Source organism: Echeneis naucrates, chromosome 4, assembly GCF_900963305.1.
Source record: "Echeneis naucrates chromosome 4, fEcheNa1.1, whole genome shotgun sequence".
Classification (NCBI taxonomy): Eukaryota; Metazoa; Chordata; class Actinopteri; order Carangiformes; family Echeneidae; genus Echeneis; species Echeneis naucrates.
The window spans coordinates 5,310,066-5,331,028 of NC_042514.1; the positions used below are offsets into that span (position 1 = coordinate 5,310,066).

The 20,963-nt window shown below is 40.9% G+C and overlaps 3 protein-coding genes across 4 annotated transcripts in view; 2 read left to right on the top strand and 1 right to left on the bottom strand.

Annotated features, from left to right (window-relative positions):
* The window catches only part of agbl4 (AGBL carboxypeptidase 4), a 240,193-nt gene extending 237,930 nt beyond the window's left edge, over positions 1-2,263 (top strand). Inside the window, exons 12-13 of the mRNA XM_029499931.1 lie at positions 1,691-1,784; positions 1,916-2,263. Of these exons, the coding sequence (XP_029355791.1) occupies positions 1,691-1,784; positions 1,916-2,015 (194 nt within the window). The 3' untranslated portion in view covers positions 2,016-2,263. The remainder of the gene's footprint in view (positions 1-1,690; positions 1,785-1,915) is intronic.
* Positions 2,264-2,949: 686 nt separating this feature from the next.
* On the top strand, positions 2,950-15,132 carry spata6 (spermatogenesis associated 6). Of its 2 annotated transcripts, none has more exons than XM_029500874.1 (11): positions 2,950-3,062; positions 3,923-4,060; positions 4,550-4,598; positions 4,726-4,767; positions 4,895-5,019; positions 6,599-6,679; positions 9,079-9,513; positions 10,671-10,770; positions 11,117-11,157; positions 11,525-11,700; positions 13,665-15,132. In XM_029500874.1, the coding sequence occupies exons 1-11, from the start codon at positions 2,979-2,981 to the stop codon at positions 13,768-13,770; spliced, it is 1,377 nt and encodes a 458-aa protein (XP_029356734.1). In that variant the 5' UTR covers positions 2,950-2,978; the 3' UTR covers positions 13,771-15,132. The 2 variants fall into 2 exon arrangements, with proteins under 2 accessions (XP_029356734.1, XP_029356735.1); XM_029500875.1 differs by having other exon boundaries at positions 11,555-11,700.
* An 11-nt stretch (positions 15,133-15,143) lies between these two features.
* On the bottom strand, positions 15,144-20,637 carry dnttip2 (deoxynucleotidyltransferase, terminal, interacting protein 2). The gene is made up of 7 exons (XM_029500873.1): positions 20,527-20,637; positions 17,687-19,671; positions 16,772-16,910; positions 16,491-16,586; positions 16,217-16,381; positions 15,976-16,085; positions 15,144-15,604 (listed from the first exon to the last, which is right to left on the bottom strand). The coding sequence occupies exons 1-7, from the start codon at positions 20,599-20,601 to the stop codon at positions 15,508-15,510; spliced, it is 2,667 nt and encodes an 888-aa protein (XP_029356733.1). The 5' UTR covers positions 20,602-20,637; the 3' UTR covers positions 15,144-15,507.
* Between the last annotated feature and the right edge of the window lie 326 nt (positions 20,638-20,963).

The following is a 20,963-nucleotide window of genomic DNA, read 5'->3' on the forward strand; positions in this document are numbered from 1 at the left end:
GATGAAGAATGGAGGCAGCTAAATATCATTGCCTCAAGATAGGGAAAAACCTCTGCTTTTTGTCTGCTTTTTGGGGGATCTATATGAATGGTATGTAAGGATGTTGTGTATTGATGAATGGTGATGGAGCAGGGATAAGGTGGATGGATAGTATCTCAGCAGATATTGACTCCTTTTTATTTATTTTCTTTGTCGATGCACTTCACTGACTAGATATAACCTCCTTCTCTTGTTTTTGTTTAATTGTACTATATATCCCCACTGTTGCTGATTGGGAACATTGTTGGTATTCTTGTTTTCTACTTATTCATTATCTGAGCACGATTGTCATCATTACTCGCCCTCCTTGTTTAATGATCACAAGCTTAGCAACAGCATTCATGGTACTCAGTTGTTTAGCAAAAGCATTGAAGTTATTGATATTGCTGCTAATGTGGTGAGGGACAATGGAGCAGAGGGATGATGTGTGTGCTCACCTCTGAATTTAAATTGGGTCTCAGCATATAAGCAATTCTTTTGTGTGATTCATACCGGCATCATGCATTTGGTTGCCGTGAGTGAAATGCAGCTGATTTAGCCTTACTTAATTCAGAATGCAGTGTGTTGCACCTTGACGATTTATGCTGCTCATTTCTTCAGGAGCTGGTCTCAAGTTATTTGCTATACCTCAGTCACTGTGTTGGAAATGATGGAGGGGACATTGTAAAGGTTCGTTTTATATTTCTTTATGTTACACATGCCCATAATTTGAGTAGAGATTTGACTTAGCATCTTGTCACTAGATTTCTAGACTCAAACAAAAAACATGGTACATGTCTGGATGAACAATGGGTGTAACCTTGGCTTTAGGACGCTGCGTCTTGTTATGGGTATTTCACTGAGCCATAGGTAACCGCTATAGTGTGTAAACAACTGAAAACTAGACAGAATGTGCACCACAGCAAAGCAATAAAAGCCCAGTTTCTGTTTCTTCAAATTTAAATGGATTGAGGAAATGCGGAGTTTGTTGTGCAAAGCGTGACATAAACGTGGCAAATGGGAGCGACTCAAAAGAAGGCTTTGTACTAAAATACAGCAATGACAAATTATACATAACGAACAGATTCTAGATTGAAGCTGTGAGACAGACAAATAAGAAATATATTCTGTCACTTCTAACTTTCTCTCAGATTAATAATTTTACAAGCACATATCGCTGAAATCACAGCGTAGTATTTGTCTTTATAGGTGGTTCAGCTGTAAACTAGCTTTTTACTTAGTCTGGTGTCTTTAGTCTTCCCAACATGTGCCCGATTGGTTTACAGTAAACATTGCAACTTGTCATAGTAGTTAATGTAGACTGGAAACTAATAAGAATCATGGGTCAATTTCAACAAAATATCCCAATGCAATGTATCACCTAAAATTGTTATTAGTTACATCTATGCAGCTTTGAATGTTGGCTTTAAAAAGGGCGTTTACAGTATGAACTGAACAGATTTTTTTTTTTTGGGGGGCCATTTTGGAGTAGCTCAGCATTGCTGATATATTACCCTGCAGCTTTAAGTTACACTCTGCAGCATAATGCAGTGACGCAGAGCTTCTTGAATAGTCCACACCTAGTTTGGGTACCACTGAAACTTTTTTTTTTTTTTTGCAAAATTGCTTGTAGGTCACTCAAAGACGATTAGCCCTAACTCTGTTCCCTTAGACATGAAACTGGGAAGGAATGTGGCTCGTACCTTCCTGGATTACTACAAACTCAACAACCTTATCAAGGACAACAGAACCACTCACATTGAAAGGTAATGAGGCATGAATTAAAACCTGTAGGAACACTTATCAGTGCTGGTCACTTAATGAATATTGGTTTTTTTTAGCTGTTTCATGGATACTAAGTGATGATCTGAATCATTGTCTGTGTTTTTGTTTCCAGTCCTGAGTTGATGCCTCAGACAGGCAATGGAAAGGGCAATGGCACTGGCAGAGACGCAGTGGACAGAGAGAGGGAGAAGAGCCAGAGCATCAGGCGCTAGACAGAGAGACGCCCAGACTGACACACACTGAGCATGTAAAAAATGCAGAGTGCTGTGGCAGGAGGATCCTTCACACTTCATTGCTTTTAGAAACTCCAGATCTCCTTGGTTATAAAGACTCATATTCACAGATTTGTAATCGTGGGGAGACTAGCATTTGAAGGACTGAAATCAGAACAGGTTTCCCCCCTGGGTTATTAGGTGACTATAAAATGTGGTTATTGGTAACAGTTGTAAATAAATGCATGCTTCCTTGCATGACTTGAATGATGTTATCATCTATGTTGGTACTGCTTTTATTTAGCTATTAAAGACTTAATCAATTAACCATGATGTTTTACCTGCTACTCTCTTATGGCAATAATAGGGAATGTTAATGATGCTATAAATTAAACTTAAAAGGGCCCTTTGGACACAATAACAAGAAGAAATGACTGCAAAGTAACACAAAATGTCCCTAGAGTTACACAAAATGAACATTAAGCGACGTTAAATGTGCACAAACAGACATCACACAATAAAGATATGAAATATTGCCTCACACGGATGCAAAGCAATCAAGAGAGACACAAAACTGCCACAGAAAGAGGCCCGATGACTAAAAAGAGACACAGAACAACCACAAAGAGACGCAGCATGATCATAGCGAGATTCAAAGCAACCACACAAAGTCAGAAATGAAAACACAAAGGGACACTAAACTTCCAGCACAGTTTTTCCCGCCCATGCCCGGACGTTCACATCTCTGGATCTCTTTGTAGTGCCGATTTCCGCTCAGCTTTGTGAGTAAAGTGGACATTTGGACGAAACGTCACCCAGATTTGTGTTGATTTAAATCTTCCGTGTGAACATGTGTGCATGGATTTGATTGGCTCCGTGTTGGTCACGTGACCACGCGCCCGCCCCACGTGACTGTTGCTGTCTGCAGCCATGACGACGAAGTTTGAACTGTCGGATGGATGAATGGCAGCTGTGGGGAAAAAGTTTTCCTCCTCTAAAAAGCATCACAGGTGTTTGAAATGTACCGTCTACGTGGACATTAAGGCAGTAAGTCCGCTTTTATGGTTTTCTCCACAAGTTCAAAACACGAACGGAGCAGCTGTCCGCTGAATTAGCGTCCAACACATCCGTGAACTGAACTCAGGAAACTACAGCGACTCCAAATGAAGTCACTTTTTATCAATGATACAAGTGACTCACTAACCAAACAACTGTCTAACCAACTAACAAACTAGCTAGCTAACTAGCTAGCTAGCTGGCTGGCTAGCTAACTTGTTAACTGACCACTTTAGCTGAAATCATCCTCATAAATCGTGTTAGAAAGAAAAACGACAGTGTTGATGATTTTAGACAAGAAAATAAAAAAAGGAAATGTATATAAAGTGAGGTTATTAAACACCTGCTGATTAAAAAACAAAAGCTCTTCCGTCCTCACATTGATGCTATTCTGCTTATGTACATGAGCTAACTAACCTGTTGAGTGTATTTTGTATTGTTCTTCTTTTACTAAGACAGCCAACTGATTTATTTTTACAGCCTCTTTCCTTCTTGGACATATGTTATAAACTTTGAGTCAAGAGGCTGAAACTTTAACTTTAACATGCAGTCATTGTGAGTTTACTGGTTTTCAGTGTGGAGTGTTGATCATTAGTTTGTTTTGTTTAAGCCAAAAGTGTTATTATGTATAATAATCCTTCTGGTGTTACACATCCTCAGATGAGTGGTGAATTTGTGATGTCACTTTTCCCGCTCATGTTGATTTAATTAATGAGATGTATTATTATTATTATTAATTATTATATGTATTGTTTAAGATAAGATAAGATCATTTGCTGAACCAATAAAGGACACAGACTACAACAACAAGATGCCTGACGTGTCTCAACAATTTTACTCTGCCTGTGCAGGTCACATGTCCAGGAGTACTTCTGTTTAAGAAAAATGATGTCTACCTCAGTGTGTGTATCATGGGCCAGTACAAGAAGACCCCATGTTTGCCCCCTGTCTTCCCTTTACTCATCAACCAAAATATGGTTTTTGTCAAGGTGAGAATAACAATTTATTACAGAAATAAGGTTGTTACAGGACACAAGCTGTAGGACTCTCATCTTCTCTCTACTGCCGGGACAACTGGTGCACAATTTGCATCATGTCAAAAGGAATGTAAAAAGTGCTACCATCATGTCAAAACCTTTCCGGGACCTGGGTTTTCCTTTTTGTTTTTTTCTGTTTGAATTCATATGCATGTGTTTATGCCTTTTGTTCTTGCTTATCTGCATTTACATTCACTTGGGGTAGCTTTCCTACATTATTACTCAGCCCTTTTTGAGTAGTGAGGAACTACTTAAGCAGCTGAACAGATTTTTGCATTAAGTCTAAAGATATAAATCCCCCACTAGTTTGAATTCTACTTCCCCAACTCCTAATGAAAGATGCCTACTTCTCCTCAGGGAGGATGCCAGCATGAGAAACTGGCCTGTCTGTCTCATGTTGATATGACTATTGATTTGTCTGTACTTGGCCTGTTTTACCAGACTTTTCCCGGCATTGTTGACCCTGCTGATGTAGCTGACCTCCTCGAAGGTAAATGGCCATCTGGGATTTGCTTCCTCATCCTGAATCCTGAATCCTCTGCTATGCAAGATTATAGGCTATTAAATACGATACTGATCATTAGCTCACAGGCAATTTATGCTTTCCTTCCTCTTAGCTGACACAACATCTTTTGAGCTGATTCAGTTGGTGCCTCCAGGTATGGTTTCTGATGATGCCATATGGGCTTTTTTAATCCCCACTGTATCCCATTATTTCACTGCAAAAACTTGGTTTCTAACTTGGTTTGTGCTCCTGTGTACTGTCTCTCTGTGTATGGTTTATAGAGGGTGAGATCCTAGCAACGATGCAGGAAAACAGCAGAGATTTCCTGTACCCTGGTCCCAGACTCAGCTCCAGAGAAGGAACTGCAGAGAGAGAAATACTGTTGAAGAGGTCCCCTTCCTTTCCTGTATGCTGCTCGCCATTTATTCCCTTTATTGCTTTCTTAATCCTCCTTCCAACACTTGGGTCAATATTCATCAAACCTCTGAGAATTACACTTTAAAATATCTGAATGAGTCAACTGAGGAACAGAATAATTTTTCGATGTGAGCAATAAGAAATATTTGTCACTGTTTTATTTGTAGTGAAGTACAAAACCAACTTTAAAGAACAACTCTGAAGTGATCACATAAATGATCAAATGTATGCTCAGAGAAGGACTAGTTCATCAGAGATATGGATTTATCCAACATTTGCTATTTTGTGCTTTATTTAAAGTGGTATGTTCAATTTAAGAGCTCAATCATACAGAATCCTTAATATATTTAATACGAAAGAAAATGGACAAACAATTATTTTCCAAACCATTCCGCTGGTGGTAGATAAGGTGTATATGAGAAATTGGATAATAAAGGAGAAATCAGACCCACACTGACAGTGCATAAATGAAGATGCATGGAGAATGACTGCAAACAAAATCAATTTCAGATTTATTTCTGTAGTTTGCGCTCCTGACAAATGCAAAAATAAAAAGGCAAGAACGGTGTTATGGCATTCAAATGCAAATAGTTGGCTGAAACTGCTTTAAGCCTAATTACACGGCCCCGGCTAACATGTTATTTATCACAATTAAATATGTTTCGCACAATTAAAGTTTCTCTACTGCAGTCAGTATCTGCAAAATATGATCTTCTCTTAACAAATTCAAGAGAGTGTTTTTCATTGTAAAATTTCAAACAAGTAAAAAGAGTGAATGCAAAAGTTTTAAACTTATGTTTTTCACTTAAATTCAAAATTTTCTTTGTAACTGTACCTTCTAACTATGTTAGAAGACCATTGTAAGTCTAGTGTTGTACTTTCCTCATCCGTAATGAACTGAGGGACCAAGTAGCCCTGTGTCTGTGTGTACATGTATGTTCACAGACTGGAGCCCATTTTTACTTTCTTTTTCTCCTCACTCTCCTTTAGTGGCTCTTCTGTCTGTGCACATGACAGACATGTACAGCCAAGATAACCAATTCAAAAGTACTTGTCTTTGGCAAAGTGATATAATTTCTTGAAGAAAGATGGCATTTTCTTTGTGCATCTGTCATCTTGTCTTAGCTACACAGCCAGAAAGACTAAACTGAGATCCTCCTCTCTTTTCAATAACTCCAAGTCTTCTTATACTATCTCTTTCCCTCTCTACCTCTTCCTTTCATTCCTTCATCTCTCCATGGCTGCGGGTTGCCTTTCTATCCTCCCCTTGTCCTCAGAGGAACTAACTGCCAGATTTAAATGTCTTTAAACGCCATGTCCCTCAGTGTTGCTTTTATATTTTGTGTTTGAGGCCTACATAGCAATTTAGATGTCTCACTCCAAGTGCCATATTATTTAAACATCACTGGAGCCTTTCTGTTTTTCTTCAATTAGTTTTTTCAAGGCAAGCATAGATTGAAGAGTTATGGTTATGAACGGGTGTCTCAAGCAGCTCTGTTACCTATCCTTATGTCCTCGTCTCCCTGTTCAAGGTATTTTGTTTGCTCTTATTGTCTCTCTCCCTCAAGGGAATCGCTCCCAAAGTGGAGTTCACAACAACATCAGTCATAGAAGAGAGTGATGGAAGAGACAGCTGGCCCGTATTGCCTGTAAGAACGTCCTTTTGTTACACACAAACTGTACAGTCTTTAATGTTGCCAGTGCCAGTGGCATTATATTTCTAGATTAGATCTTGGTGGTCAAAGGTCAACACCCTACTGACCTCACAAAATATGGTTTTACTTGTAATTCATAAATTCACACAGTAGTTTTACACACTAGTCACACAATTTAACACAAATCTCTGATGTGATAATGTGATACAGACATGACATTCAAAAACCACTTAGCTCGCTTTTGCGGCGCTTCTGTTAGCTGTTGGTTTACTTGAATTAGACTTGTTGATCCGTAAAGTGCTTCGGGAGAAGTCTGTCTTTTATAAATAATTTTTTCTGTGCGTTCATGTGCTTTCATAACACCTTTCAGCTTTGTCAAAATCTAAATGGTTGTCACTCGAGCATCCAGCCGACAGTGTGTTTATCATCCTCCCTGACAATTCAAAATGTCTGGAGTGTGAATACATCGCTGCCTTGTGCTCGGTATCTCTCTGTGTTGACCACAGCTACAGCAGTGAAGACTGTTCTCCAGAGGACTCTAATGAGTGGTATCACTCACCATCAAATTTGTCTGCTTCCACCATACATACCCACCTTCTATTGTTGCCATGGATACTGCATCTATCCATCCATACTGGCAGTGCTTCAAGGATATCTGTTCTCTCCTTGTGAATGTAATTACATAGAGGCAGATCTGTGTTGCTGATAGCGAGACTTCTCTCATATCTCTGACTGGCTGGGAGTTGACACAGTTGTTGTCAAGGAACCAGTCAGCAAGTCAGTCAGTGAGTCAGTTTCTTGACATTCACTAAACAGAGGGTCACCTTTATCTCTTCTACTATGTCCTTGTGGATTTTAGAGGGTAACTGTTCAGCTGCATGAAATCGGAGATGTATTCCATTCTGACTGTCTGTCTCTGCTGGCTCTTGTCCTGTGTGGATATTAAGGTCACTTTAGTCTAATCCCATCTGTTGTTGCCGTTTTCAACAATCAGATGAAACTATTCATCTATTAGTCAATTGGAATTTTTTTAATAGCAAAAATGCCACACTTTCTCCACTCTCAGCTTTTCTCTAATCAACCTATGTTGACTTTCTATGTGTTACTTAATAGCAAATTAAATATTTTAAGACCTTTAGTGTTTGTACAGACAAAATAAGAAAGTTGGAGGGCAGACATGAGCTCTAGTCACCAAGAAGTGGTATATTAAAAAAGCAGGATAAGGGGAAAATCCTGTTCATAGTATATGATCCATCACACACTGGTTGGCATGTTGTGCCAAAAACACTACCATGCATTTCCAATGTGCTGTAACCTAAGCTAAACTATTTGTTTAAATGGGGTGTCATTGACAGTGAAGAAGACTGTCAGTGTTCTCAGAGCCCCTCGGGGGATGTCAGGATCAGAGCACCGCTGTGGCTGTCAGTAGAATTTCTCAATTTTCTCATCCCTAATGGCTCCTCAGCATAGGCATTTCTCTGACTGCCCGCCCACCCAGCTGAAAAACCACGGCCTGTTTTAATAGATTAGGAGGGATAGCAGCTTCTAAATAAAACCCTGTGAAACTGTAGTTAAGGATATACAGTTTCTTGCAATGTCTTATTCTTTTTTGCCCTCAATTCCTGGCGCTTGTGTCTCCTGCTACTGGCTGTAATTCCCATTTAAATTGCTAGATTTTAAGCCTTCGCCACCCAGGGAAAGTGACTGTCACTTTTTATCCATCACTGAAGAAGAACTAAAGGAAGTCTGAGATGGTGGAGGATGTGTTGAACGGAGGGCATGCTTGTTTTAATTCCATTAAATCGAACCATTCTCAAATGGCAGCCTCAATGAGGATTTATCCATAATTTAGTTTCTCTTAAAAACAGTTCTAATGTTGTGTGATTTCCCTAATTAGCATTTAGATTATCTTTGCTTTACAGCCAGGTAATGCCTCTCTATAATATTAGACTGGAGATGGCCATCAAATGCAATTAACATTTTAACTTAACTTATTTATCCCCAGTTGGCATTACCCGCAGGAAGAGGGTTATTGCATTGGAGAATGATGTTAGTGGCCATTTGAGTTATTGAAGTAATTCAGGAGAGGTTGTCTCCATGGCAGTGTCAACCGCTGGAGCTGTTGTAACACTTAAACTGGATGATTTAGCTAATGGTTTAATGGTTTTGTCCAGAGAGAACAGGTCTGTTGAGCCTGAGAGCAGCTGCGTTAATGGCTAAAATGGCTGATGCTTCCGTAAAGGAAAAGCTCTTCAGTTCAGAAAAATCTACACTGCTGAGACAAATGTAATACGTCATCTCAATATGGAGAGCTGTGAGAAAAACATGTTGGCATGTTGGACCAACGAAGCAACTTTCTCTTCCTTGCTCATATTCTGTCCTTGTCTCCTCAGAGCTGCCATCTTTCTCCAGTGCAGCAATCTTCTGCCCAGTCCAGACAGTGGTCAGCAAAAAAGTATCCACCATCCAGCAGGCATTTTTCCATACCAGATGATGGGAACTGTGTTACTTTGAGAGGTGGGAAAGAAAAACTTAATACTGAGGCAAGCATCTCAAACCCGGCACCCTCATCACCATCATCACCCAGACGACCTCCTTCATCCTCATCTGGCTGCTCTCCACGGAAACACAAAAAGGAAAGAAAACGCCCTTCCAATGTTGAAGCTGGCTACCAGCAGCCCACAGTTTCCTCAAGGACACGAGCCCTGTCCCCTTACACTCACCGCAAGATGTGCCAGCTGACAGAGGACGCCAGGCAGCGGCTCAGCCACCTCCAGATGGGTCCTCACCACTTCAGGAAGGAGACGGAGAGTCAGCCACCCTTCTTGGTTAGTAACATCAGATATAGTTTTCCAGACTGAAGGCAACAGTTTAATGCCAGCAATACACGTTTATTGGGCAAGTGTTATCACATTAGTTGGATCCTGAATTGTTGCAGTTCAAACCTCAGTGGGAGCTTCCCAAAATGTAACTTAATCTATTGAGCAGATTAAGTGGAGGGCATGATGAGAGCAGCGTTAATCTTTTTACCTGAGCCGTTAATGCACTTCGACGTCATGAAAATGTTTTACTAAGCCCACATGTAATATGGCCTATTATCCTCACAGAGGGGCTTGAGTGCTCTTTAATAGCAGATGACCTGTATTTAGGCTGGCTATTTGTTCAGACTTTAAATATGACCGTATCCTGTAATGCGGTATTTGCATATAAAAGGGGTGATTTTCTGATCACACAGCCCTGGGGAATAATATACAGTCGATGGACAAGAACAACTGTATTCCTGTTTCTTCATTTACATCAAATCTAATCCTGAGGTATGAATATCAAAATCCACTCACATGCTGTTATTAAAAGAAACAATTAGGTACTGAGTTGTTTGTTTCTTTCCCACACATGAATGGAATTTACTAGACTACAACGGGCGTTTTATTACAGTGAGCTGCATGCTTTTCCTGCTCTGGTTTTCCTGGGGGAATCTTCTGTAGACAATTAACCCTGGTAATTGAGAGTCGAGCTGCAATTAACAAATAGATACCTAATGAAGTAGCTTAACCCCATGGTGAATGCATTATCAGTGCACGTTAAGAGCCTCAACTCCTGGTCTGTGGGTTTTGTGTGGAGGGAAGCACATTTCTAAAGATGAACTAAACAGTTGACGATACTGGAGCTGCTTACTCTTTAAAACCTTTTTGTTTTGCTCGCATAATTTAATCATTCATTCATTAGTTAGCCATACCACCGAAGCTGGAGCCAATCACTCCTGACATTGAGAGAGGGTGGGGTGCTTACTGCTTCCTTCTCTGATATCTTTGGTGAAATGTTTTTGTGTTTGAGATGACTGCTGAAATATGCTGTTGTTGATTTGTTTAGAATGATTCTGCAGTTTTTGCCATGGCAATTTAAACTAGAACAATCTTAATCATTGTGTTTGACTTATATTTATTATATGTGTTACATAAATACTTATGTTGTGTTTTCATACCAGGTCCCTCGTCACAGCACTGTCTTTGGGAGAGAAACTCCTTCCTCTTCCCACAATGACAGCATGCATCGATGCTCTTTTAGCTCATCACATGATCAAGCAGGTAGTCTGCAAAAAACCTGATACAAACACCTGAGGCAATGCGGCTTTCGCACAACTATCGTCATAGATAATCTTTTCATATTTGCCTTGATCAAATATAGATAATCAATGAGCTGCTTACACCACACTTTTCTCATCTTAATCAAACAAGTGCATGTTGCTTTCCAATGTCAACCACATTCACCCTTTAACATAAAGATTCACACAGTGCTTACAATTACACATACAGCTTGTCTACCATTCTATTCAACATGCAGACTGGAAGAGATAGAACCACCCACGTCTGACGGTCCGTTCTGCCTTCTTAGCCACATCCCATAAAACCCTTAAACTCTTTTTCGTTACAGATTCTTCTTTTCTGGGTAGTTACAGACCAAGAATAGCCCAAGTAAGTCTAATTGTGATATCTTAACCATAAATACACTGAGCTACTGTTTCATTCCAACAGCACATTTGTAATATTAGTAACATCAATTTAAGTGTTCAAATATTTTGTACTGAAGGTTTCTGTGCTGCCTATTTAGTTTTGACCAAGTCATTTCCATAATTATTTTTTATGTTATTTTATTTTTATTTTTTATTTTTTGTTTTATGAGTTTTGAATTGTTTAGACAGTTGGAAAACTATTCTAATGTCATTCTAGAAGTTGTTTTTGTTTGTTAAGCAGAATGTTTGTAATATTGAGAATAACATTCACTGAGCATAATTTCCAGAGTTTTTAAGGTACCATGACCTTGATTTTCTTCTAAACTTAGGTAAACCTGTTCCCTTGTGAGCGCTCCCAGATAAAATTCGGTTCTGGGAGGGTCCAGTCTTCTCCAGAAGCACGGCCTGGACATAATAGACAGAACAGAAGCCCTCCACAATCGAACCAGCTTCTGTCAAACTCCAGAGCTCCACTGAATCTCAGCAACTCCTCCCTAAGAGAAAGGTGAAAAATTTGACGAAGACGATAGCTGAACATCGTTTGAATTGTTAAAGTGTTTCTAGAGTGAAAGGATTTTTCATCATCATCAATGCAAATATCATTGGATTTTTTTTTGTTTGCGGTGTTTCTTAATTAGTCTGACAAGGCTGGCCGCAGTGCTTTCTGTGTTGTGACAACATGATGGAAAACAAGGAGCAGCAGCTATTAGCATGCTTGTTTATAACTGGAGTCTTTCTGCTTGTGGTAACGTGCTGTCCCCTCAGATGCAGAACTTTCAGAATCGCCTCTCTGCTCTGAGTTTGGCTCTTTCAGCCACACTCAGCTGATTTTTTTTTTCTCAGTTTAACCAAAGAAGGAGAAAACGTAATCCTTTTTTTTTTTTTTTTTTTTTTTTTTTTTTTTGGTGTTTGCCCTGAATTTATCCTGATCCGTCTGAGTAAATCATTGTTATTTGCTCAAAAGATCTTAGAAGCAAAAGAGACACCTGTATGAGTTTCCAATTACTGTGTACGGCAAATATATGGCAACCCCAAGAGACGTTAGTCATACACTGTCGCCGCTCTGCGTGTGTGCGCGCTTTCACACATCCAATCTTTAATTTTGATCACACTCGACAGGCAGGATGAATTCCCCTCCACCTCTTAAATTACAAAAGCTGATGTCTTGTCATGTTTGTTCATTACAAAAGGAGGAGGCAGTGAGAAGGGAAAACAAAGAGGAAAATGGTATTGATTTGTGTTTCAGCTAGAGTCTGATGCATTTGACCCGATGCACGCTTTAATGCATTCAGAGAAACCTTGTCATCGATCATGGCAGCTGTGAGTTGAACACACCGATGGGACTGATATTCTATTTTGTTTGTTTATTGTTTGTTTCTGCTCTCCTTCCCCCCTTCCCTTCTGTTCAGTCCATAAGTAAATATTAAAATCAATAGGTAATCTTAAATTGCAAAGTAAATTGTAGGAAATGAATGTTACTTTTCTCTCAATTGAAAACGCGACAGGAGTCGCAGGGTGGGAGATTAGAGTGAGCCTTTGTAGATTCCCTCCGACAGGGAGAGGGGCACGTCTTACCACAAATCTTTGATCTATAAAGAAAATGACAGATGCCAGTGGCAACATTTGCCCCCTAAGCCCCGAAGTCTCAGTCTATTCATGTTTCTGGATGATTTGTCCTTGATGACTTCTTGAAGCAGGTAGTGAGTTTATTTGATTACAGATGAAAAGCTTCTGTTCTCACGCAGCAGGCCTGGCCAAGGCACCAGTCAGTCCGTCAGTCAGTCATCACCTGTCCACTCCCAACAAATAGACAGAAGTCAGCAGTAATAAACTGCAGTCTGTCAGTGTGATCAGTTTTATCAGAATTGCCCGTGGCCAAATTACATTTATAACCCAGTTCTAAAGGACGGTTGGTTCTGTCAATTATGGAATTACTTTTTGCACAATTTGAATGAAGAGTAACATTGACATGGGAGGCCATGGATGTGTGTTTCAAATGACTATGTTGTTGCACTGTGCAGTGTCTACAGTGTCCTGGTAGGTTCTGCTTCGTACTCGGTGATTATGTGTCTTGTTAGGTTACAGCACAGACTAGTGGATGAAGGAAATACTTCAATATCTGAAGAGCTGAATCAGTTTATCGAACTGAGTTTTCTTTTTTAACGTGCCAAATATTTAATGGCTTCAACTTCTCTTATGTGCAGATTTGTTGCTTTTCTGTTTGTATGTTTTTTATTTTATATATTATGGTACATTAAGCTGTTATGAGGACTGCTAGTACAAGAACAGTATTCCCATTCCTTTCTTACTTTCCTTAAAGAGGTTTTCCAGACTTTTTTGGCTTTATATTTTTCCTCTCTTGGTTGTGCAGCATATATTGGTAAATCTGCCATATATGAGAATGAGTTAATGCATTTTATGGAGTATTTGGTTTGCATTGAGCCACTTCTTCATATTTGTTTTCCTCAGACTCCAGTCCGGCCCATCCTACTGGGAGGAGATCCACAGCCGAGTCCAGAGAATCCTGCAGACACACAGAACCTCCTGGGATCACCGAGTGGCCTTTGACCCTTAACCTTAAACGTCCTCGTCCACATATACACTACCAGCCAAAGGTTTGGACACACTTTCCTATTTGTTTGACTGTGAAAGTGTCCAAACTTTTGACTGGTAGTGAACAAATATTTATCAAAATGTTCATTTGCATTTCAAAACTTCCCAGGCACCTGCGGGGCCTTGACTCTTTGAAAGGCCAAAAAGGTGCAGCAGCACTGCTTCCCTTCCCCCCAGCAGCTGGGCTGTGTTTAACAAAAGCAAAAAAAAACAAAAACGGCCTAATTTCTCTAAAGTTACATGTAAAATTGGCTCCACTATAAAGAGACAACATTGTGTGTGTGTGTGTGGATGAGGAGGGGGGACATGGTAGATGTAAGCTGCAGCTGTTCAGGGTTCGTCTTTCAACACAAAAGCGAAACAAGAAGTTTAAAAGAACCAAAGAAATTCAGTGTTAAAAATATACTTAGAAATTCAAGTCCTTCAGCATTACAGTGAAAAGTCTTCAGCATTTCAAATCAGGAGTTTGTTAGCAAGCACAGGTTGTCTGCTCATAATCTACACTTCATCTCTAAGACAGTGTTTCATTTCAGTAAAGTAGCTTACATCTTTTATTACTGCTAATGAAATGAAGCGCAGCCACGTTATTAGCTCCTGAAAGATTAATTTTGCATTAAGCTAAATGAAGGAAATGTGTTACACTTTAATGCAGTGAACGATCATGTGATTTCCTTCAATGCAGTCAGTACAATTTAACTAAATGTGCAGCAGATCTAATTAATCCGCTGTCCTCCTCTCGCTAACTCACACTGAGCAGTGTACATCTCTACATGCTGCTCATTTTAACAGAGTGAGTTTTCAAGCAGGAACTTCAGCCACTGTCCAAAATACAACCGCAAAATAATGTTTAAAAAGTCCGTTCATGTGTTTTTAATGAATCTTGACCACAGGCAGCACAGCATGAGGCGAGATAAACCTTTTTTATAACTTTTCCGTACTTGTCTCTTCGCAGCAGGTAGTTTTAATAATCTAACACGCTGCATCTGCTGTGGCATCTTCATCTTTATTACAGTTGTCAATTGGAAAACTCCTATAAACCTAAAATCTGTTTCAGTTTTAATTATCGTTGCAAATTATGTTTAAATTGGGTTTAATTCTAAGTATTATGTGTAGTGATGCATCTTCAAATACTCTAATTGAACTTTTAATGTTGCTGAATTGGCTGAACTAATTGTTCCAAAGGTCACCTTCAGTTTGTCCTCTTCTCATTCTGCTTCCTCATGCTGGACATCCAGATTGTGATTTTGTATGTAAATTTTATGCTTTTGTCATAAATGACCTTCATATGTCATTTTAGCCTTGAGGGGGAAAAAAAAAAAAAAAACAACACAAACGCTCGTGCCAGTCAAAAGAAAATATTTTAATATTTGATCTGTGTTTCTGAATGACAGTGATTACTGCACAGCAAACTACATTATTGATTCAGTTTGATTAAAAAAAAAAATCTGTTTCATGGTAAATAGAAACACTATATTTACTCTACAAGGTGATGACTGGAACACAATTCACGATAGACTTGTGCCATCTTTTTGCAACAGTAAAGTGTCTCAGTCCATCTTTAGAGAAGAAGAGTGAATATGAGGGCTTCACTAAAGCTTCTTAAGTCCCAAAATATTACTGATGCTCTGTGCTCAACAGCCAGCCATCCTCTTGTTGGAATAGAAACCAGCATCAGAAAATCCACTCAAAGTCTTCAGATTTACTTCTTATGGAATTTATTCTTCTTCTTGTTCCTCTTGCCAGCTCCCTTTGCTGATTTCTCAGTTAGGATCTGCTGATATTTCTTTTTGTTTTTGCTGGTGAGAGAAGAGGATATCTTTGCAGTTGACAGAAATCTTGGCTCTTCTGACACACAGTTGCACACCATGCAGCCAAAGTGCCATTTGACACAGTTGAATGCCTACAAACTGTATTCTGATGGTAACACTGTTCTGTTTTGATCACACACCTCACCTGCTATTTCAGTACTTTGCTCATAATATTTATGAACCAGACGGAGGTCCTTAGTGTGACCATATTTAACCATTAAAGCCAATTACTAGTGTTAATGCAGAGCAAATGCATGATGCTCTTCTGTTCATTTGTTTTTATGTTTTCACACATTTTATAGCTTGTGCACAAAATATAATATATGGAATATAAATGTTTAAATGTCTAATTTACTTACTGTCTGAACTCAGCGTCAGCCACTAGCTCCTCCACCATAGTTCGCTTCCTCTCCTTCTTGGGAATACGGGAATGATAGAAGTCGACGGGATTGTCCACCACTGTGCCAATCTGTATCACAAACGTGCAACGGAGGAAAGATACACAGTGTGATGTTATGTTGTATTTCTAGCTGAGCTGAAAATAAAAGACTTCAACCAAAATTTGAAGATTTGTGTTTTCTTCTAAGGAAATTAAGTGACCTGAAAATACTTTGGAAAACCGTCTCGGTCGTTCTTCTTGTAGAACCTCTTGGAGTCCATGGAGCCTCTCATCTTCAGGACTTGGAGGTCTCCTTTCAGCTCTTGGGAGATCTCAGGTGCTTTCATATTAAACCAGCCATCTCCTGTTGATTTCTGCCTCTCTTCCTGGGAACCACAAGCACTTCAGTTATTTCAGACTCTGCTGTACTTGTGATGACAGCAGTGAACCTGCTGCGCTGTATGTCACACTTCACATTCTCTAAGCCAAACTCACTCTGCGTTTCAGTTTTAAGGCTTGTTTGGATTCACTGTACGGCGGTACGGCTTCCTTCTTTTCAAAGTCTGGTCCAATCACGCTCTTCTTCATCACCTGTGAACCACAACAAAAACTTCAACACCCCACAGTTCAGAGAGGAAAGGACACGTCAGGAAGAATTGGCGTGAAACCATGAAAAACACCATCTCAGCTGTTATTGGATTCGTTCGACCTTGCATTAATTCTGCGTCACCAAACACCTTCAAAAAGGGGCAAAAGAAAATCAATTGCATATTTACCTCATCTTGGATCTTTTTGTCCTTTAGTTTTTGCAATGAACTGCAGACAGGTTTTGATTTGCTGCCATCAAAATTGATGTATAAACCCCCGAGCTCCTTCACTCCGATGCCGGGGTCAATGCGGCTGGACATCTCTTTCCTGAAACAAATTGGCACAGAGAAAATTCCTCAGGAGGAGCAGTCACATCTCATTTCTCACCTCTGCACAGCGTAATGCTCATAAAATATAATAATGACAGTGTGTCTGAAGAATGTGGCAGGCCTGTCTTTATGTGCTCAGCATCTTAAAGAGAGGTTTGTGACAGTAGCTGCATTTTTTTGTTGTATCATTTCATGTGTTTTGATGACATAAAAAAGGAAAAAGATGGACTAAAAAATGTTGCTTGTGTCTCATATTTTATTCCTCTTTTCTACAGAGCTCCACTGCCCTTCGTGAACTGTCCTGACTTCTGCTGCAGGAAATACTCACTAGAGCGCCTAATGTGTATTCACCTGCAGCTCCATGATGAACGGGCTGCACTTAGAGCGCTTTTATCTGCCATTTTCTGTTGCTACGTAAACTTATCCTAACTAGTACTGATACTGCCATTTACCACACATACCTGCACACAGAAGGAACTGCTACCAAAGCAAATCAGATTTTAGTGACTTTACAAGTATTTTAATGCGTGAACTGGAAGAGTCGACCAACAAAATAATAAGTGGACGACTTGCTTTACTTTTGGAGCCAAAGCCGGCCAAAAATAATTCCAAACAAATATTGTGTTTTGTTTTATTATCCTAAAATACGATTCTTTGATGTTAAAGATTTTACGTAATGACAGTTTTATTCTTCAGTCACATGTTGCAGATGTTTTAACTCTGAAGGAACAATTGACACTTTGTGTTTTGCTTCAGAGGACGTCATGTACTTACAGCTGAGGGTTTCGACTCCAGAAGAGCATCTTTGCATCAACATCATCGTCGTCATCATCGCCCTCCTCGTCCACAAACTCATCATCATCCAGGCCTGCTTCTTTACTTTTGGCCTGCTCTGCTGGCCTCTCTGTGTAGTATTGATCGTCGGCCTCCTGCCCGGGCCGTGTGTCAATCATAAACAGTCCGTCAACTGATGCAGATGCTTCTTCTGACTTCTGTGAAGGGCCTCCTCTCTCCTCCTCCTCCTCCTCTCCAGAAACTTCTCTCTCTTCCTCTTCATCATATTCATCTTCCTCATCGCTGCTGTCAAGCAGGCTGATTACTTTCTTACTTTGGACAATCACGTCTTTGGGCTGCTCTTCAGAGTCAGAATCCACTGTGATCCGGTTCTGCTTATGAGACGTTAGCTGAATGGACTTGCCAGCGTCGACCACCTGCTTAGCATCTGTGTTCAGTGAGCTCACTTCCATCCCCTCCTCCACATGAGGCAGGGTTTCCATGACTGCATCCTCATCCACAGCCTGCTCTTTCTCTGGTGGGTGGGCGTCCTCATCAGCTACTTCCATGTCTTTGCCTTTCTCCTCAGTGATTTCTGAAGCCTTTTCCCATATTGTTACTGTAACTGATTGGGAAGCTTTCAATGGCTCTGATGACTGGATCATTTCCTGCATCTTTTCCATCTCTGAGGTGTCCTCGTCTTTATTTTGAGCAGACTGCTCCTCCTGCTGGTCTTTGGCCATCACTGCAGACTCACTGACAACGTCCTTTTTCACGCTCTCTGTAGCTGCGTCATTCGTTGCGATATCAGCAGTATTCGTGTCCTCTTTTTCCTCTGTTGCTGAGCTCTGTTGCTCCTCCAACAGTGTGCAGTCTGCATCGTCAGTGATCACTGTGCTTTCTAATCTAGATGCATTTAATGAACTGTCCTCTTCGCTCGGCTCTCCAACCTTTTCCAGAACTATGGAAAGGTCATTGGTTGAGCTTCTGGGTCCCGGAGCACCTCGGCTGCTGTTCCACGAGCCGGTGCGGCTGCTGCAGGGGGTTCCTCTGCTACGTGTGGGGCTGCTCATGGGGGAATGCACGTCCGTCAGTTCAGAGTCTGAGTCGATGGTTTTGGGAGCTGTGGATTTGCGCTGGCTCCTTAAACGAGTGGTCATACTATAAGTGGGCCCCGATTCAAACCCTTCAGAGTCACAAGATGGAGGCTCACTGCCCTCCACGCTGGCTGTTGCCTTCGCTCTTGTTGCCCTGGTCTGTCGACCGGCGGGGGAGCCAGAGCAATCTGAGGTCTCATCCAGGTTTATGAGGATGGGATGTGTTTTCTTTCTGGATCTTGTGGCTCTGCGAGTGGTGGAGCTGGAAACTTCGGCTCCTGAAACACAGGACATGCAGCTGTCAGCATCTGAGACTTCTGAATCCTCCTTTTCTTGCTTGGCAGGAAATGTGGTGCGAGTTTTTCTCTGACTTCTGGTGACTCTCCTGGATTCGGACACCACTGAGCAGAAGGACTCCGGTTCTGTCACTTTGACATCCGTCCCATCATCAGCTGGGTCAGGAACTTCGGGAGCTGCTCTCCTCCTCGTGCTTCTGCGGTTGATTTGGCCGACTTTCGATGCTGAAACTGCAGAAGAGACTGATTCCACCTCAGATATCTCCTCATCTTCGCGACTTGCTGCACGGGGCTGTCTCCTCCTGCCTCTGCTCCGCGTCACCGGCAACTCCATGTCAGACAGCACAGAGCAGCAGGACTCCAGGTCTGACACGTCTGCTTCATGGGTCGAGCCCACCGGCGTGCAGGGTTGCTCTGGACTGTGAAGTCTGGAAGCTCTGGTACATCTTTTGATCGAAGGTGCTGGAGATCCTGGAGCTTCTTGCTCACTATTAGCATCAGTCTGGCGGCTGGTCTCCTCTGGGGCAGTCTGGGCGGCATTATCTGCTTCTTGAGCCGTCCGCCTGGTTCGCCGACCAGCAGAAGGCGTGGCCTTAGTGACAGAAGGAAGAGACAGTCAATTAAAAAAGAAAAGGAAAAAACTGGCAAAATTAATCTTAAAGTAAAGAGCTGCTGTTTCCTGCAGCTTCCTCTGACTTTATTTCTTCAGCTCTAAACTGCAAGCAAATGTTATTTAAACAGGAGAAAGCAGCGTATTTACTGGGGACTTTATTCAGCTCTCTGTCATTATAAATTTGAAAAAGTAGATTAGTTACGGGATAACACGTTCTGGGCTGGGTTTTTTTAATAACACACAGGAAGATATCCTACAATCAAATTTTAAGACACTGGGAGCAAATTACACCAAATTCTTACTGATCTTAAGCTGACATTAGATCTTCCAAATGACACACAAACAAACAGAAATCAAACTCTGTCTCTCTACAGACAGCGAAATTATAGTTTGGTAGAAGTTCATTTGGACTCCTCCAACATGAGCAGCATCTCTGATGAATACAGGGACACACAGCTTTAACATTCAAAATAAACATCCCACAGAACAGATCCAGCAGCTCTCAGAGGAGATCTGCTGCCTTTAATTCCTGTCAGACGGATCTGAAGCTTTAAGAGAGCAGCCTCCGCTGATCGGATCTGGATCTGTTAGAGAGACCACGTCAGTCCGAAGACTCCGTTTCTGGGTCGCATTCTGTCTCATGGGGGCTTTTAGATCATCAAAAATGTTTAATGTAAAGTTTGCCCAACATTTCCAAACTGTGCCGGGTCCGGTCCACGTGTGTCCACCTGGTCCCGGTGAACCACCACGTGCCAGGCTCGGTTCTGTCGGACTGAGACTCGAACTGATCCATCGGCTCTCAGACGACCTGAAAACATTTTCATCCAAACGTACCGGCACGTCGGACGGCGGGTCGGGGCTCGTTTTAGCCGGGTTTGTGACGCGGACCCCTCTCCTGGTGGCCACCATCTTGAATCCTGCTCTCCGCCGCAGCTACCGGCTGTCACTTCCGGTGTGAAGGCCAGACTCGATTAGTTGAGTCCTGGAAGCGATAAAGGACGGAGCAGTCGATCTCAGAGCTGTTTTGATTAATTTACTAACGCGGTTCAGAAAAAGCATTTTAATGTTGGTTAAACTAATTAATGAGCCGTTACAAAATGTAACCTTTGCAAATTGTAATTTAATCTTATAAATTATTATAATTATTTTTTATTTATTTTAAATTCGTTATATTTTTTGTGACTGATAGTCATAAAATAAATGTGGCGAAGGTGTTCTTGATCATTTTTATCTCATTAGAAAATGATTGTGAAATAAAACAGCTGTAAAAC

Coding starts and splice junctions, on each gene's coding strand:
- spata6 (XM_029500874.1), top strand. CDS start 2,979: ATGGCAGCTGTGGGGAAAAAGTTTTCCTCCTCTAAAAAGCATCACAGG. Junction 3,063..3,922: donor TCTACGTGGACATTAAGGCA/GTAAGTCCGCTT, acceptor CTGCCTGTGCAG/GTCACATGTCCAGGAGTACT. Junction 11,158..11,524: donor ACAGACCAAGAATAGCCCAA/GTAAGTCTAATT, acceptor TTCTAAACTTAG/GTAAACCTGTTCCCTTGTGA.
- dnttip2 (XM_029500873.1), bottom strand. CDS start 20,601: ATGGTGGCCACCAGGAGAGGGGTCCGCGTCACAAACCCGGCTAAAACG. Junction 16,587..16,771: donor ACAAAAAGATCCAAGATGAG/GTAAATATGCAA, acceptor TGTGGTTCACAG/GTGATGAAGAAGAGCGTGAT. Junction 15,605..15,975: donor GCTGACGCTGAGTTCAGACA/GTAAGTAAATTA, acceptor TTCTCTCACCAG/CAAAAACAAAAAGAAATATC.